We start from the raw sequence: 17,185 nt of genomic DNA, 5'->3' as shown, positions 1-17,185 counted from the left end.
AAACCATAAATCAATAAAAATAGTAATTAAATGACAGGAGCTGCAGTCCTGTTATTGTGTACACACACACACACACACACACACACACACACACACACACACACACACACACACACACACACACACACACCTTCCAGCCCTCTCTCACATTTCTCCCTTCCCTTACTTTCGGTGCTCTCTCTCTCCCACTCTCTCCATCTCTGCTGTTTTGCCATCTGTGACACACAAACTGTTCTTTATTTCTCATAAACAACTCCCTCCGCCCACCCCCCCTTCAAAATGAGCCCTTCCATGCCAAAGCCCAGAACAGCTTGACTGGAACAAACCTGTTCACACTGGCGGGGGGGGGCGGCATCACAACATGGGGCAAACCAAGTGAGGCCAACAAGGTTTCCATGAAAGACCTGATTTAGTTTTCCTGTGAAATCTCTGAAAATAAAGCCTAACCGGGGCGCAGTAATTATGAGTCAACTTGATAAACAGGATGTCTATCATTGCAATTAGAAACGAATACGTTTGAAGACAGGAAAGAGGGAACTGCTTTTTGGATGACCATTACACCCGGGAGAGAAACTAATCAACACACTTATTGTTTTTCGACAGCCTTGAGAACACATTGCCTGTTTTATTACGACGCACCGAGTGCGTTGTGTGTGCGGGGGCCCCAGGTACCTCCAAAAGGTGAGTGACGGTAGGAGGGCCTTCCCCACCCCGGGCTCCTATCTCCTGCCCTCCGACCGGAGATCCATCGCCAGGTCCCTGAAGAGCTCCATGATTCGAGACGTGGGAATCCACTCTTCTGCCTGATCTACCGGCTGAGGGCCGCATGGAGGAGTGGCCCTGGCAGTGGACCCAGGTGTACATCATTAGGGTCGTTAGGGTCTATCGGCTTTGTGAGGCGCACTGTGTTTGCCCGTACTGTTGGATCTCTGCGAAAAGGGGTTTGTTAATGGCAAGGCAAGGCAACTTTATTTATGTAGCACTTCAGTGCTTCACATAGAACCATTGTCATTCAATAAAATTTAATAATAATATAAGATAGATACATTTAAGATTTAGCAGAAAGCTAAAGCAAACATAAAATATATTGAGGCAATAAAATAAAATAGATACGTAAAAGAAAATTAAGGCATTGTTTCAAAATGAAAGTGCAAGAAAAATTATATCTTATCGTCATAATAAGCAAATATTTCCTAGGCCCTATTCTACCGCCGGGTGTGTGTTTGATTAAGCCATTGAAATTGATTTAATCAACACTATAGTGAAATCACAAGTGGGCGTGTCCACCGACCTGTACGATCGACAGCCTGCCAGTTAGTAAGCACTGGAAAGGCTGGTAGGTTTATCCCTCCAACAACAATCAATATCTTAATACCCTTAAACCAGTGGTTTTCAAAGTATGAGAGAGTGAGCCCCCCCTCAGAGAACAAATTTCAGCTGAGCCCCCCCCCCCAAAAAAAATGTTCTAAATCCCTGTGTTTTGAAAGATCCTTTAATTATGTTTCACATTTTAAACATCTGATCATATTTTACACATTTTAAACATCTTTGATCATATTTTTTTGAAACATTTTAAACATTTTTGAAACATTCTAAACATCTTTGTGCGTTTTTAAACACAATTCTTAACACATTTTAACATCTTTATCCAAGCATGTTTTTGCTTCACGTTTTTGAAATACATTTTAACATCTTAATCTGTAAACTGCCAGTTAAGCCTCCTTTTTAGCTCACCTCAACTTTAGTGGGAGCAATGAGTTTGCGTCTTTAGCTGTGTTCGAAATCGTTCCCCATCACGGATATAGTGCACTATGGGGTGCTCGCCATTTTGTAGTGGTGTTCGAATTCTCAGTGGTAAATTTCACACACAATAAAGTAGACTTAAAATACCCCAAATTTGAGTGAACATACGATGTTCCCTACGTGTTACTCCCGTATACCACAATGCAATGCGGTCGTGTTTTTCCGGAGGAAAAGAAGAAGCTGAATAATAACGAAAACGTATACATTTAATGATGGCGTCTCCGGCTTTTGTTTGGAAATGTCAACAATTTATTTGGGATTTAACATAGAAAATATAACATTCAAAATTAATTTAAAAAAACTTGATCAATGAAATCACATTCAACATCAATACAACCTCCAGCTTTTCTCGTGAGTGCCCGGTTTGTTTACATGATGTGGGCGCATCTGTCTGCGTTACCCGGCGCATTTACTGACGCAAAATATGTTTAGAAATGTTCAGCGTAGTGTCCGAATTCTCGTTTGTTCGTTCCCTATATAGTGCACTATATCATGAACACTATATAGGGAATAGTGAGTGAGTGAATAAGGAACGATTTCGAACACAGCGCGTCTTCGCTGTGAAGACACACTGTCTGTTTTTTCTGTTACTTTTTTCTGGTTTATTTTTTTCTCACGTCGCGCCCCCCCTGAAGAACTCTGGCGCCCCCCAGGGGAGGAGCGCCTCACAGTTTGAAAACCACTGCCTTAAACTAATAGTTGTTGACTGCCAAAATGCATATTGTGGCCCATATTTCAAAAACACAGTGTGTTTAAGCATTTAAGAAAGAGGACAAAGAAGAAGTGCTTTGTTTTGAGTTTATTGTCAGTAGATACATGCATACTTGTTTACAGTTGGTTTAAGTGTGTCATACACAGTTTCAATGTTGTTTGTGGTTTAGCTTGTACAACCTCCAAGGTATGTCAGCTAACAAGATGCCTTTCCAAATGCCTATACAACAGGGTTCTTTTTTTTACCCCCCCCCCCCCCCCCCCCCCCCCCACACACACACACGCACACACACAATTGCAACACAAATGTTCAGTAATCTTACAAGTCTCCAACCACAGATAGCCTACACCGGTGGTCCTCAACCGGTCCGAATTCAAGCGGCCCTCCATTGGCTTAGAACCCACCGGTTGGGAACCACAGCGATAATACCCAACGCCAGGATGTCCATCAGCTGCCTTTATCGGTTAAACACGCAGCATCATTTGTGAGTTTTTTTCAGTTCTCATTCCGTGCTCAAGACATATTACTCTATCTTAGACCCTAAACTTTCCTTGTATCGATAAATTTTTCCTTAATTTAACTTAAAACATATTTAACTTAAACCAAACCTAAACTTAAATGATCCTAAACATAAACATAAATAGAGGTTAGCACAACCAAAAAAGGTATTTCCCATAGTTGAAACAGAGAGGATTGGCTGTAATATATGACTCCCCCCACGGAATAAGAGCTCATTGGACAGTTGCGGTCACCATGGTTACGTTCCAACTGTGGAACCGTCAAGCTTGAGTTCCAGAAAGAAGCTAACCTTTCAGGAAGCTATCTGTGGCTGTGTCAGCACAATAACAACAACAATACAATCCCTAAAATAAAAATGTTCACATTCTAGTTCTGAGATTTGATTAAGGTTGTCCCAGTGTCAAACGCAGTCCAAAGTCAGTTGGTCGGTCAGATGAGATGCCAAACTATTTGTAACAGTTTGTGTACGATTTGGCTACAGGTAAAACTCCTGAAATTATGGGTTAATCGAGTCTTGAAGGTTTGAAAACGTTTGTAACACAACTCATGATTGAGTAACACAGATGAAGCTATAATCTTTAAGGGCTATCTCGTTACATTTATGTACAACAAAAAAAATAACGGCAAGAGAACTCCATCCGTAATTTTTCAACCAACCCTGAATTATAACAGCCATAAACTTAAATGAGCTTTCGGAATATTTTCCAATAGCTTAAACCAACATCAAAACATGGTTTGTACTATACATGTAATGTAATCACCTTTGATTAACCTTTGAGGTTAACACAGATGTATTTTTAACCAGAACCACTCCGGTCGGTTATTAAGCTAAGTGTGCTTTATGCTTACGTTAGCCATTAATTAAATCCTGATTCAATCCATGATTTGGCAAGGAGTAACCATATATATTAAGCATAATGCCAATTGCTATTTGTTTAACTTTTTTCACTTCAGCACAATTAAAAAATCAAGCCAAATTAAGCAAAGAAAAAAAAATAGAGATAAATCAAATAAATATTCAGTATCAACCTGCAACAAAAGAGTGCTATAAATGAATACAACTCCAGCAGGCTATCGAGTAATCGCTCTTACACTGCTTCTCTACATATCGGTTGTTAAATGTCTTAATAAAAAGGCAAGGCCACGTACCTCACAATGCTACAATGTTGAAGCAAAGCACCACAGCTCCCAGAATTCACAGCAAAGTGGCAGCAACAACTGAAATCCACTAGAAGTTCTCTAAATAAAACAACAAAAATCGTACAATATTCCTGCTGACTGAAAGGTGTGATTGTGTCCAGATAAACATAATAAAAAAAAACTATAAAACAGTTCCCAGGTAGAATGAGTGAAAGAGGGTCTTTTTTTTTCCCCGCATAAACAACATCACCGGCGTCTAGAAAGGAGACAAAGCTCTCCTGAAAACACATCGAGCACAATTATAAACAAATAAATAAAAAATTAAGGACTAGAGTCAAACAATCTTGAACTCTCACGTCCATGTTCAGACCAAACTCTATACTCAATATTCATTAGATAGTAGATATTAAAGATATCACTGTATCAGTTTCTATTTAAAGTGTAAATTCATATTCCCAGGCCCAAGGGTTAAAGGTTGCTGATTTACATGCGTGATGTCAAGAAGACGTAAACTCACAGCCCCTCCCCTCTGATTATTGTCGCCTTAGTGGCAGTTATGTGTAAGAAGCGTTGCTATCAAGACTAATACTGCACTGCACACATTACCAGCGGAAATGTTAGTTAGAAAGTTGCGAATGACTCGGTAAAAACACAACAATGTCACTTTGACTGGAGTCGACCCAGTGTCCCTCAATGGGGAGCGTTTGTTTTCCCACACCTGGGTATCTCATATGGGTGGAGTTCGGCAAACTGTGCCACAATCAGTATAGCATTCAGAGGGTGCATTTGTTAGAGCTATCAAGTGACCAGCTCTCTGAATAGCGGTTCTCTACCCCTTTGCCTTTCCTTTCCAAGTCTGACTCAACATTTGGCAAATAAGTTACGATTGCACAATAATTATTTATCATCATCACTACATTTTTTTTTTCATTTGTGCCATCTCATGTGCTTTGTAAACTAATATTCCTGGTTCCCGCTAGCTAGTTGTCTAGCTAAACAAGAGTCTAAGCTAACCAGCGTCCAGTTAGCATGGAGCAGAGCTAGCTAAGAGCGCAGCTAGCTAACTAGTCCCAATTATTAAGAGTATGATTAGGACCCCTAGTCCAGTACCACTGGACTAGGGGTACAGCTAGCTAGCTTTAGCTTGTGCTATCAGAGCTTGTATGTATTGCTAACAACTATCCCGACTATCAGTTACACATAGAGGAAGAAAATGGGCGGGCACATTGAACACGGCTAAATGTTAAGGTGTACAAATTACACACAAACGGTTGTGTGCGTGTGTCGGTGTGTTTGTGTGTATGCGGGTTCATGTATGTGTTATAATTTGTGTGTGTGTGTCCTCAAGTCATCACACTCTAGATAACCGTTGTCGTCAGGGGCAACCAGGCAAGGTATAATTACCACAAAGGTTACCATGGAGATATTAGTGGCGGCGACACGGTAGATATTGTATTTTTCTTTTTTGCATGCGCATGAGCGTGCACTTGTGTGTACTTGGCCGTGTGTGTGTGTGCGTGTGCGTGTACAAATTCCCAATTTTCCAATGTGTTTCAGGTAACCTATCAACCTCCCTCCATTCCGCTTCTCTCTCTCTCTCTCTCTCTCGCTCTCCCTCCTCCATGCCTCTCCTCCCTCACTCGCCCCGGTCGCCCCGCTCTAGTCGGACCAGTCGTTGTCGTCGAGCTCCGAGTCGTCGTCCGACTCGCTGTACTCCACGGCGATGCGGCGGGACAAGATGGTGGCCACGTCGTTGCCCACCGGCTCCCTCTTAGCCTCCTGCTCCCGCTGCTCTTGCACCTTCCTCAGCTGGATCCCTGGGGGGGGGGGGAAGGAGAGGGTTATGATAGGGTTATTACAGGGGGAGGATGCGGGCTGGCTGGCCACCGGAAGGTTGCTAGTTCGATCCCCGGCTCCTCCGAGCGTCGAGGTTTCCCTGAGCAAGACACTTCAAGTAGACGCATTGTACCACCAGGTGTGAGTGTGATCAGCCGCTACAAGCCGTTTGGAAAATCTGCCTCTTCTGACATCACAAGTGGCCGTGACCACCTAGATGTGTGCTAGATGGATCAGTCTACCACCTACCCAGTGGACCGTAGCAAACGTTGCTCATCTATCCGTCATACATCTAGGTGGACACGCCCACCTATGATGTCAGAAGAGGCCGATTTTCAAAACGGCTTGTAACGGCTAATCACACTCACACCTGGTGGTATAATATGTCACCTTTAACACTAACTGTCCCGACATGCGTGGTTGACACCGCCGTCGGTGTGTGTGTGAATGTGTGCATGAATGGGTGAATGTGAGGTGATATTGTAAAGCGCTTTCTGTGGCTATTGGGTAGAGAAGCGCTATATAAATGCAGTCCAGTAACCACTTATGAAAGCAAGCATTTACGAGTCTGCACCGTCTCCGTCAACACGGGCAGTGTTGCAAGATTGGGCCTGATTTCCCGGCCAATCTGGCAAAGCTGTCCACCTCCCTGTCTCTCTTTCCTCCTCTCGCTTCCTGTCTCCCTCCCCTGACCGCTCTCTCTTTGTCCGCCGCTCTCTACATCTAAAAGCGGCCTCGATGCGCGCCGATGAACAAGGCTTGTGAAACGTTCACACGCTTGTTCTAAGCTAGCTTTGCACCGCTTAGCCGTCTGAAACAGGCGTCACCCCGACCTCAACCTTGTTGGTATAAAGTTCTGCTCACCTCTGCGTATGGCGGCCAGCAGGTCTGAGCGGGCGTCGCTCATGGGCATCAGCCCCAAGACGGCGGCGCCCTTCCGGCCAGGGGGCGGGGCTTCGCCGGGGTGGGCGTGGCCTGGCGAAGCGTAGGCGGCGGCGGCGGCGGCGGCGGCAGCGATGGCCGAAGGGGGGAGGGGGGCGGGGGGGAGGGAGGGGGGGAGCAGCCGGGGGAGGGTGGGAGGGGGAGGGGACGTAGTTGGTGGGCGGGGGGGGGGGGCGGGGGGGGAGGGGCAGTAGTTGGCGGGCGGGGCCGCGGAGGAGGGGGGAGGGGGAGGAGGGAGGGTGGGGAGGGGGGGAGGCGGTGGCGTCGAAGGCCGTCTGGGCGGAGGGGATGGTGGGCGGGGGAGGGAGGGGGGGCCGGGGGGATGTAGTACTCGGGGATGGTGGAGGGCTGGCTGCTCGGAGACACACACACACACACACACACACACACACACACACACACACACACACACTTTAATTGTGGCTCATTATCCAACTGCAAAGCCGAAACTAATACTTAATAACCTGTACTTTTAATCATCGTTAATTAGTGAGGCGGTTAATGAGTGTAATTAAGACAACCTACTCAACACGCAGTCCTTTAACCTAGGCTGGTTACAGTGGTAGACACCGGGACTCTAACCACCCCACCCCCCCCCTACCCTGCTCTGCAGCAGCACAGCTCTTAACCCCCCCCCCCCGGGGGGGCGGGGGCCCTACCTGTGCCCGGCCCTGTAGTCCTTGATGGACTGCTGCCGGGGCCCGTTGACCGTGGGGTCCGCCCCCACGTGGGCCCCGTGAGCCGACGGCAACCTGCCCAGGGAGGCCACGTGCCGGCCCCCTCCCGGCCCCCCCCGGCGGCCCCTCCGGCCCCCGGGGGCTGGTTGGCCGGCCGGAGGCCCCGGTCCAGGGACTGGGTGTGGGCCAGCTGGGGGTCGGCCGGGTGGAGGGCCCCGGGGCCCGGCTGGGCTGGGGGGTGGCAGGGGCTGGCCGGGTACGAGTCTGAGGCCAGAGACCTGGGAGGGAAGGAGGGAGGGAGGGAGGGGGGAGGGGTCAGTATAATAATTAATTAATAAGCTATGGGATATTTTCACAAATATTCAAGTTAATCCTTAATCAAACCGTGTGGAGGTTTATTTTGCTCGTGTACTGTTGTACGGGCGATTCGAAGTTGATTTAGTGGGGGCAGACGTGTTATGCTTCACGTTCTCCACCAGAGGTCAGCAAAGAGCTGTGAGGTGTTACCATGCCGTCATCGCACACTGAACCACTAGAGTCCTCCAGTACCTCTGCATTAAGATCTGTGCAGCGCTAGCCCGACTGAGTCCACACAAGTGTTACTAGATCAGATGGCCTTTATTAGTAACAAAAGGTTTAAGGTGTGTGCGTGTATTCATGTGTGTGTGTCTGTGTGTGTGTGTGTGTGTGTGTGTGTGTGTGTATTTATGTCTGTCTCTCTGTCTGTCTGTGCAGGCCCGAGTGCGTGCGTGCGTGCGTGTATTTATTCATGTGTGTGTGTGTGTGTATTTATGTCTGTCCTCTCTGTCTGTCTGTGCAGGCCCGAGTGCGTGCGTGCGTGGCGTGTATTTATTCATGTGTGTGTGTGTGTGTGTGCGTGTGTCCCACCTGTTGTCGGGGGACAGGGACCCCTCGGAGGACATGCCATGGAAGGGGGAGGGTGTGAGGCGGGCGTCCGGTCTGAACTCCTTATCGTACGCCAGGACGTTCCACTCCTGCCGGCGGTTACGCGCCTTGCGGACCTTTAGCGACAAACGTACAGCGACTCAGGGAAACACCCAACTGGATAGAAGCTGAGGTAACACCATTTCACCTATTTAGGATTTGAACCAAATTCTCAGATTCGGTTAAAACCGGTTATTTTCATTTGAGTTTACCTCAAGTTCAAAGTAACAATTGTGAATTTGTATCGTAGGTATTGCCCTGCGTTCATTCTGTTCAATCGTGTTCTGGTTTATCGTATTCTACATGTCTCACCTTCTTCACCTCCCTCCCTGGGTCCTCAGAATGCTTCTGTTGTTCCTAGGGAAGAGAGAGAGAGAGAGAGAGAGAGAGAGAGAGAGAGAGAGAGAGAGAGAGAGAGAATAAACGAGAGAGAGCAGGAGACAAAGAGACAAACAGATACAGAGAGAGAGAGAGAGAGAGAGAGAGACAGAGACAGAGACAGAGAGAGAGAGAGAGAGAGATTAACAGACAAAAAGGAGAACACAGAGAAGAGACACACAGGCTGATTAGAGCACTGGAGGAAACAAATCGTTGATCGCTCATTTATTCTGCAGCCAAGAGGGAGAGGAGAGATGGGGCCCAGCGACCAATCATCATTACAGAGACAAATTATACACAAACACGCAAACAAAGACTATTGATTTCATTATTCACCAACACACACAAGCAGAAAAAATGGGAAAACTAAAAAGGACTCTAATAACACTGTCTATGATGCCAGAACAGAACACCACACACACATACACACACACACACAGCAAACCAAACACAGTGTTCTAGAGAGGTGCAGCGAGGACCTCTCAGAGATGAAACACACACACACACACAGACAATGTGGGGACCCGGGTGTGTGGTCCACAGCTGATCCCCTCTAGGTCCAGCGTTGGATCGGGGGGGGGTGTTTGTATACCTCTGTGGAGGGGTCCTGTCTAAGTACTTTATCCCTGTTGTTTTCCTGTTTGTATTGCAGTGCTGTGTCCCTCTCTATGTTGTATCTGTGTTTCCATATCTAAGCTGGCCCCCGTATATCTGTCTTAGAAAATGTATGTGGTAGGGTTATGTATATTCCATACATGTGCGTGTTTCCCCATTTTCTGCATCGCCATGTGTGTCAGGCCTGTTTTCATGTGTGTGAGTGTCCCCCTACGTTGATGTAGCCATGTGTGTGCATGTGTGTCTCCGTAAGTTGAAGTCCCTTTGTGACGCTGTACCCATATGTGTGTGAGTGTGTCCCCATAAGTGTGAGTGTGTCCCCATATGTGTGTGAGTGTGTCCCCATAAGTGTGAGTGTGTCCCCATATGTGTGTGAGTGTGTCCCCATAAGTGAGAGTGTGTCCCCATATGTGTGTGAGTGTGTCCCCATAAGTGTGTGAGTGTGTCCCCATATGTGTGTGAGTGTGTCCCCATAAGTGTGTGAGTGTGTCCCCATATGTGTGTGAGTGTCCCCATATGTGTGTGAGTGTGTCCCCATACGTGTGTGGGCTTCCCCATATATATGTGAGTGTCCCCATAAGTGTGTGGGCTTCCCCATATATATGTGAGTGTCCCCATAAGTGTGTGTGTGTGTATCCCAATAAGTTGACATCCCCTAATGTCGCTATACCCATATATGTGTGTGTGTGTGTCCCCATATGTCTGTGTTTCATTTACATTTACATTTAGGGCATTTAGCAGACGCTTTTATCCAAAGGGACTTACAATAAGTGCATTTGTTACAATAAGTACATTTGTCATAAGAAGTGAAACAATATATCGCTGTCGGTACAGTAAAGACGTTCATAGAACCAAGTGCAAGTATTACAATCGCTAGGCTAACCCATTCCCCGTGTAAAGCAGCGATAGCAGCTTGTGTTTCCCCATATGTGTGTGTGTGTGTCCCCATAAGTGTGTGTGTGTACCCATATGAGTGTGTGTGTCCCCATATGAGTGCAACCTTACTATAACTCATAAGTTCAACAGTGAGGGGAGGTGTTGTGGTTGGTGAGGAGGCAGTTTACACAAGCAGGGTCTGGTGTCCTGGGGGGGGGGGGGGGGGGGGGGGGGGAGAGGAGCAGGCGAGAGTAAGGGGCGTAGGGGGGAGAGGAGGGGGGATGTTGGGGATGTCTTACGATGGACAGGGGGCTTCTCGGAGCGGCCTGCCTGGAGAGGGGTCTGTCAGGGTGGGCCGGGCAGCTCTACAGAGACAACGGGAGAGAGACACGCTGGTGGGTTAGAGCGAGCATGGCGGAGTGTGTGGAGAGAGAGAGAGAGAGAGAGAGAGAGAGAGAGAGAGAGAGAGAGAGAGAGAGAGAGAGAGAGAGAGAGAGAGAGAGAGAGAGAGAGAGAGAGAGAGAGGTGTCCCAGGAGCTCACCAAGATAGTTTATTCATAATTTATGAATTGTTATGTATTATTTATTTATTATACAGCGAAAGAAGGAGGTAGTAGAGGGTGAAACGAGGGGCAGGATAGGGGAGGCTGGGGGGGGGGGGGAGGAGGAGGGAAGAGGAGGAGAAATAGAGAAGGGAGGGAGAGAGGAAGAGGAGGAGGAGAGAAAGGGAAAGGGGAGGAGAGGAAGAGGTGAAGGAGGGAAAGAGGTAGGGGAGGAGGAGAGGAAGAGGAGGAGGAGGGAAAGAGGAAGGGGAGGGGGAGAGGAAGAGGAGGAGGAGGGAAAGAGGAAGGGGAGGGGGAGAGGAAGAGGAGGAGGAGGGAAAGAGGTAGGGGAGGGAGAGAGGAAGAGGAGGAGGAGGGAAAGAGGAAGGGGAGGGACAAAGAGCAGGACTGAGGGAGAGGAAGAGGAGGGTATGGATGAGGAAGAAGAGGGGGCGAGAGGAAGGAGCGATGAATCGTACACCAGGGAAGGAATAGGTTTAGAAGTCCATAACGGCCGTGGTCATTTACTTGAATTGGTTATTGTTGGTTGGTTTGTTGTTTTTTGGTGTGTTTATTTATCGTTAACCTCGTTAATCCAACAGCATAATTAGCTTTAGCTCTAGCACCCAGTTTAGGGTAAACTGAGTTACATTTGCACAATATTAGCACAATCTTTTACAGCGTATAGTGATTAGATGTATAGCTAAGCAAAAAAATGTAAACCAGTTACATAAACAACAGGCTGGATGGCCGATAATAAACAAAGTGTTAAGAAAGCAGCCGAGATGTTGCATAAAAAATGTTAAAGTAGGTAAAATAAAAAGGTTAGCAAATTTAAGCACAAGATGGATTTCCAGAGCGCGCACACACACCTAACACACACACACACACTCACACACACACACTTCCCAACCATACACACACACACACCCCAAATACACACACACCCAACCACACAATACACAAACACACCCCAATCACACACACACACACACACACGCACACGCACACAGACACACACACACACACGCACACAGACACACAGGACACCTTCTGGCGTCTCTTCTCCTTCCTCTTGTCCTCGGTGGCCTGCAGCATCTTCTCCTTCCACAGGTTGAAGAAGTACGACGGGTCAGTGTAGAACTTCAGCGCCTCCTTCTTGTCGTCCCTGGAGACACGAAGGGAGGGAGGAGTAAGAGAGGGACAGAGGGAGGAGGAGGAAGGAGGAAGAGATGGTGAAGGAGTGAGAGGGAGGAGGAGAAAGGAGCGAGAAAGGGAGGAGCAGGAAGGAGTGAGAGGGAGGAGGACAGAGTGAGAGACGGAGAAGAAGTGAAAGAGGAAAGAGGAGGAAGGAGTGAGAGAGGGAGGAGCAGGAAGGGGGGAGGAGGAGGATTGAGAGAGGTACGGAGAAGGAGGGAGTGTGGGACAGAGGAGGAGTAAGAGATGGAGGAGGAGGAAGGAGTGAGGGACAGACGAGGAGGAAGGAGTGAGGGACGGAGGAGGAGGAAGGAGTGAGGGACAGACGAGGAGGAAGGAGTGAGGGACGGAGGAGGAGGAAGGAGTGAGGGACGGAGGAGGAGGAAGGAGTGAGGGACAGACGAGGAGGAAGGAGTGAGGGACGGAGGAGGAGGAAGGAGAGAGAAACTGACGATGAGGGGTCATATATATCAAATAGTACACATTTGTGAGGACATTTGTTGGCATTTAAATGACAGCCGATCAGCCAATGACAAGTCGCCCTCAAGAGTTCAATAGTCTTGGATCAAATTCCCGTCTAGTTTTAAATCAAGTTTGGATGAAAGTTTGTATGTGAAGTACAATAACTACTTTTGATATTTCTAGAATATTACACCCTCAATAGGTAGTTGCCATTGACAAAAGTGCCCAGTTTGACTTTTTGTTGCTCTGTGCATCCGAAAATACGCACTTGAACTACTAACAATTTGTGCTTTTGTTCAGCTCCAGCAAGAGCAGAGCACATTTAAAGCTTGGGTAGGCGATTTGGAGAAACCAGCTAGACTCAGCTACATTTTGAAAGAATCTAACCGAAAATAAATCCATCTATAAGCTTGCTAGCTCCAGCCATAGGTCTGCCTAGCCTTGTGAAAGACTCCGGTCATGCGATGAATGAACAGGCAGAGTGAGGGGTAGCCAGGTAGACAGACAGCTCGGCCATCCAATCATTACATCTGGGCCGGACTAAATGATGGACAGGCTTATTAAACAGCGGTGACAGTCATCGCATATTTCAGAGCATTTGATTTATTGATTTCCGTATGGATGTGAAGAGAATTTTAACAAAGATATCAAAGAACGCCACTAAAATTGATCACCTACCTAAGCTTTAATATCAAATTCTGGTTCTAAGTGTGTAACTTTAGTCCTCAAAAGTCCTCAATCTAAACAGCTATTGTTATTTCCTGAGGCCCATGAGGCCGGCACTGAGCGACTCCACCAATTACAGGCCTCCACGCCGGGGGACTGACCTATAGGGGCTGAGTATGTTGAGGGGCGGGGGCTTGTCACAGCGGTGGTACATCTCCACCACGGGGTTGGGCACGGAGGAGCGGGACACCACCTGCTGGTCCTGGATGGTACTGCTCTTGAACGCCTTCCTCATGTTGATGTCCTGCAGGGAGACTGGACAGTGTGAAGGGGGGAGGGTGGGGGGGGGAAGAGGTGGAGGAAGAGGTGGAGGAGGCGGAGACAGAGGAAATTACGATGAAGAGGGGTAATACATGAAACAAGAGAAGAGGATAGGAAACTATAATTAGGAAACTATTAATACAAACTTACAAACTATTAAAAAAAACTCAACAATAGACTCAACAAACCCAGACAAGGACATCACACACACAAACACAGATACAATACAAGACACACCGACAAGCGGCAAGCAGACAGACAGACAGTTCAGCTTGCCAGCATGTCAATCCTTTAACCCTTACAGATTAAACAATGTTAAGAGATGCTATCCAGTACATGGCAGATGGCACACACACACACACACACACACACACACACACACACACACACACACACACACACGACATATGTTCCCGACACACTCACAGAGCCTGTGGGTCTGAGCTGTGTGAGTGATCTGTGCTCCCCAAGGCTAAACGTATCATCTAGAATAATTAAACCACTAGCAACTGTTTATCTCACTCCCTCAGAGATAACCTCTCTCCCTCTAGTTTAAATCCTAGAACATAAAAGGTCTCTCTCTCTCTCTCTCTCTCTCTCTCTCTAGAACATTAGTGGATATGTCTCAGCTCATTGACTGTAACCAATCATGTACATGTGCGGCGCCAGTGGTAATAGAAGCTGAAGTGCTCTGCTGTGGCTAGACAAGCACATCATTGTGTCAGAGTCTGAGGAGGAGGAAGAGGATGAGGAGGAGGAAGAGGATGAGGAGGAGGGGGGAGGGAGATCAAAGGCAACTCGAATAATGGAGGCGGAAGGAGAGAGCGGCAGGGATGAGGAGACTAGAGGAAGAAATAGCAAGAGGAGGGGGGAGGGGAGGAAGAAAGAGAAATAATGCTGTGCTCTTCCTTTTCTTTTGCATGTTCCATCCCTTAGTCTCTCTCTCTATCCCTCCCTGTTCTCTGTGTCTCTCGACCTGTGACGCAAGTCAGTGACTGTGCAGTGTTGCACCACTTGCCTTTTTCCCTCGTTTTCAATCTTTTTTTAAATGCCTCTATTTACCCCACTCGGTCTGTCACTATCATTCATACTGGAAACATCTAACACACACACAACACACACACACACACACAGCTTAGAAAAGCACTTTCATTAAAATTCAGACATTGAATGGAGCCATCAAGTGCAGACTCACACAGACGTTATACACAGATAACACAACTACAGGGTCAGCAATGGGGCACACACACACACGCACGTTCTCACACACACACACACACACACACACACATACACACACACACACACACACACACACACAAACACAGAAAGTCAGACATACCAACTAACAAAGCATCCTACAGCCACCCAGACGGTCAGTCAGTCCACCATACAGTCAGCCAGATACAGACCAACAGAAAGAGAGAGCCACACAGACAGGTATAGTCAGCCAGACATACAAACAAACAGGCAGACAGAGAGAGCCAAACAGTCAGTCAGCCAGGCAGACAGTAAGCAAGACATACAAACAAACAGGCAGACAAAGAGACACCAAGACAGTCGGCAAGACATACAGACAAAGAGGCAGACAGAGAGAGACAAACAGTCAGCAAGCAGAACATACAGACAGAGAGCAGCACAAACAGGTAGACAGCCAGCCGGGCACACAGACAAACAGGCAGCAAGCAGAACATACAGACAGAGAGCAGCACAGACAGGTGGACAGCCAGCCGGGCACACAGACAAACAGGCAGCAAGCAGAACATACAGACAGAGAGCAGCACAGACAGGTGGACAGCCAGCCGGGCACACAGACAAACAGGCAGTGCGCCCCGGTCGGCGGGCCTCACCCTCCTCTATGGTGGAGTCCAGCTGGGTGACCTTGACGGCCAGCAGGTCAACGCGGTCCTGCAGGCCGCTCATCCTCAGGTAGAAGCTGTTGGCCTCGTTGAACAGCTCCCCGAAGATGTCCTCCGCGTGGCGACCTGCCCCACACACACACACACACACACACACACACACACGCGTCCAATGACAATTAGGGCATTTAGCAGACGCTTTCATCCCAAGCGACTTCCATCGGTTAATACACACATCGACACACCGACGGCGGAGTCGACCACGCAGGGCGACAGCCAGCCCGTCAGGAGCAGTTAGGGTTAAGTGTCTTGCTCAGGGACACATCAACACTCAGCTAGGAGGAGCTGGGGATCGAACTAGCAACCTTTTCGGTTACAAGACAACTGCGTGCAGTGGCGTCAGTGTGTGTGTATCACAACACATGCAAGACTAGCATGTGTACCGGTGTTTGCATGTCTGTGTGTATGTGTGCGTGTACTCACTCACTGACCTCACACGTTCACTCACTCACGTTGACTGAGTGGGTGTGTGAGGTGAGTGAGTGAGTGAGTGAGTGAGTGAGTGAGTGAGTGAGTGAGAGGGTGAGTGGTTGAGGGTGTGTGTTAGACTGACTGAGGCTGCCCAGCTGCTTGATGACTGCTGCCAGCGTGCTATTGGTCACACACTCCAGCTCGCTGGTCACATGGTCCGGCACCGCCCCCCGACACAGGTGACGGGGTTCGATGCTGCGCTTCACCAGCGGCATGACGACCTACACCTGGGGCGAGAGAGAGAGAGAGAGAGAGAGAGAGAGAGAGAGAGAGAGAGAGAGAGAGAGAGAGAGAGAGAGAGAGAGAGAGAGAGAGAGAGAGAGAGAGAGAGAGACAGAGACAGAGACAGAGACAGAGACAGAGACAGAGAGAGTTACAGAGTGCTCTATTGCAAACAAACCCAATCTTTGCTCAGATTGAAGAAAAGGGCTTTGATCAGTTTGGGATTCAAGTGAATTGTATTGGTCGAAGCCCTTAAACACAGTCTCAGAGGGCTTCCCAGGCCTATATGATATTAACACCCCCCTTACATAAATCCTGTGAAGAAACCCAAGCCCAGAGGGAAGAAACCTTGAGAAGGAACACACAAAAGGATTCCTCTATCCAGAAGCTCCGGGCTGTCTTTGTTGAACAGGGGGATAAAAACGATTTTTATCTTGTGGTGTTTCTCATCAACTTTCCTTGAAAAGGTCTTAGGTCTTAGGTCTTAGGTCTTAGCGGCTGTAGTACACTTCCCCTTCGTTATAGACAACATATAGACAGCCGCGGTCCCATGACCATGGTCAGATAAAAAACAACAACAACAACATCACATGAGGCTAACCTGATGAGCTAACCAGCAGAAATGCACACTTTAATAGCACCTGCATGGAGGTATGATTACTTCTCTAAACCTTGCTGCACTCTTCCCTAAACGTTGGTCATTGGAACCACAGTTTCCTTCCTGAGGTAAAGTTAGATTCTGATACCAGTCGTCCCCTACACACAAAACTCCACAGTGGGGCTCACATCCCTGTTGATCAAACAGGTGCAAGTACCACCACATGTTCCAGATTCAGATTCAAAGATGTAAGAAACAAGTCCACAAAAAATGAATAACAGTCATCCAAATACGCCATTAATGATCTATATAGTGGCGCACCCATGTAGAGGAGGACAGACTGA

General features: G+C 47.8%; 1 protein-coding gene across 1 annotated transcript; it reads right to left on the bottom strand.

Annotated features, from left to right (window-relative positions):
• Positions 1-5,833: 5,833 nt before the first annotated feature.
• Positions 5,834-16,236, bottom strand: LOC307090843 (actin-binding protein WASF3; the record flags this gene model as incomplete). Its single annotated transcript, XM_079757634.1, is given in 13 exon segments — positions 5,834-5,991; positions 6,875-7,022; positions 7,024-7,257; positions 7,259-7,304; positions 7,612-7,730; positions 7,733-7,907; positions 8,518-8,651; positions 8,887-8,931; positions 10,743-10,808; positions 12,036-12,153; positions 13,472-13,625; positions 15,482-15,616; positions 16,104-16,236. Coding segments are annotated over 13 exon segments (1,665 nt in total).
• Positions 16,237-17,185: the final 949 nt, after the last annotated feature.

This window comes from Pollachius pollachius, assembly GCF_949987615.1.
Source record: "Pollachius pollachius genome assembly, chromosome: 20".
NCBI lineage: Eukaryota > Metazoa > Chordata > Actinopteri > Gadiformes > Gadidae > Pollachius > Pollachius pollachius.
Note: the sequence above shows the minus strand (reverse complement) of the source record. Positions and strands in the feature narration are given on the sequence as shown.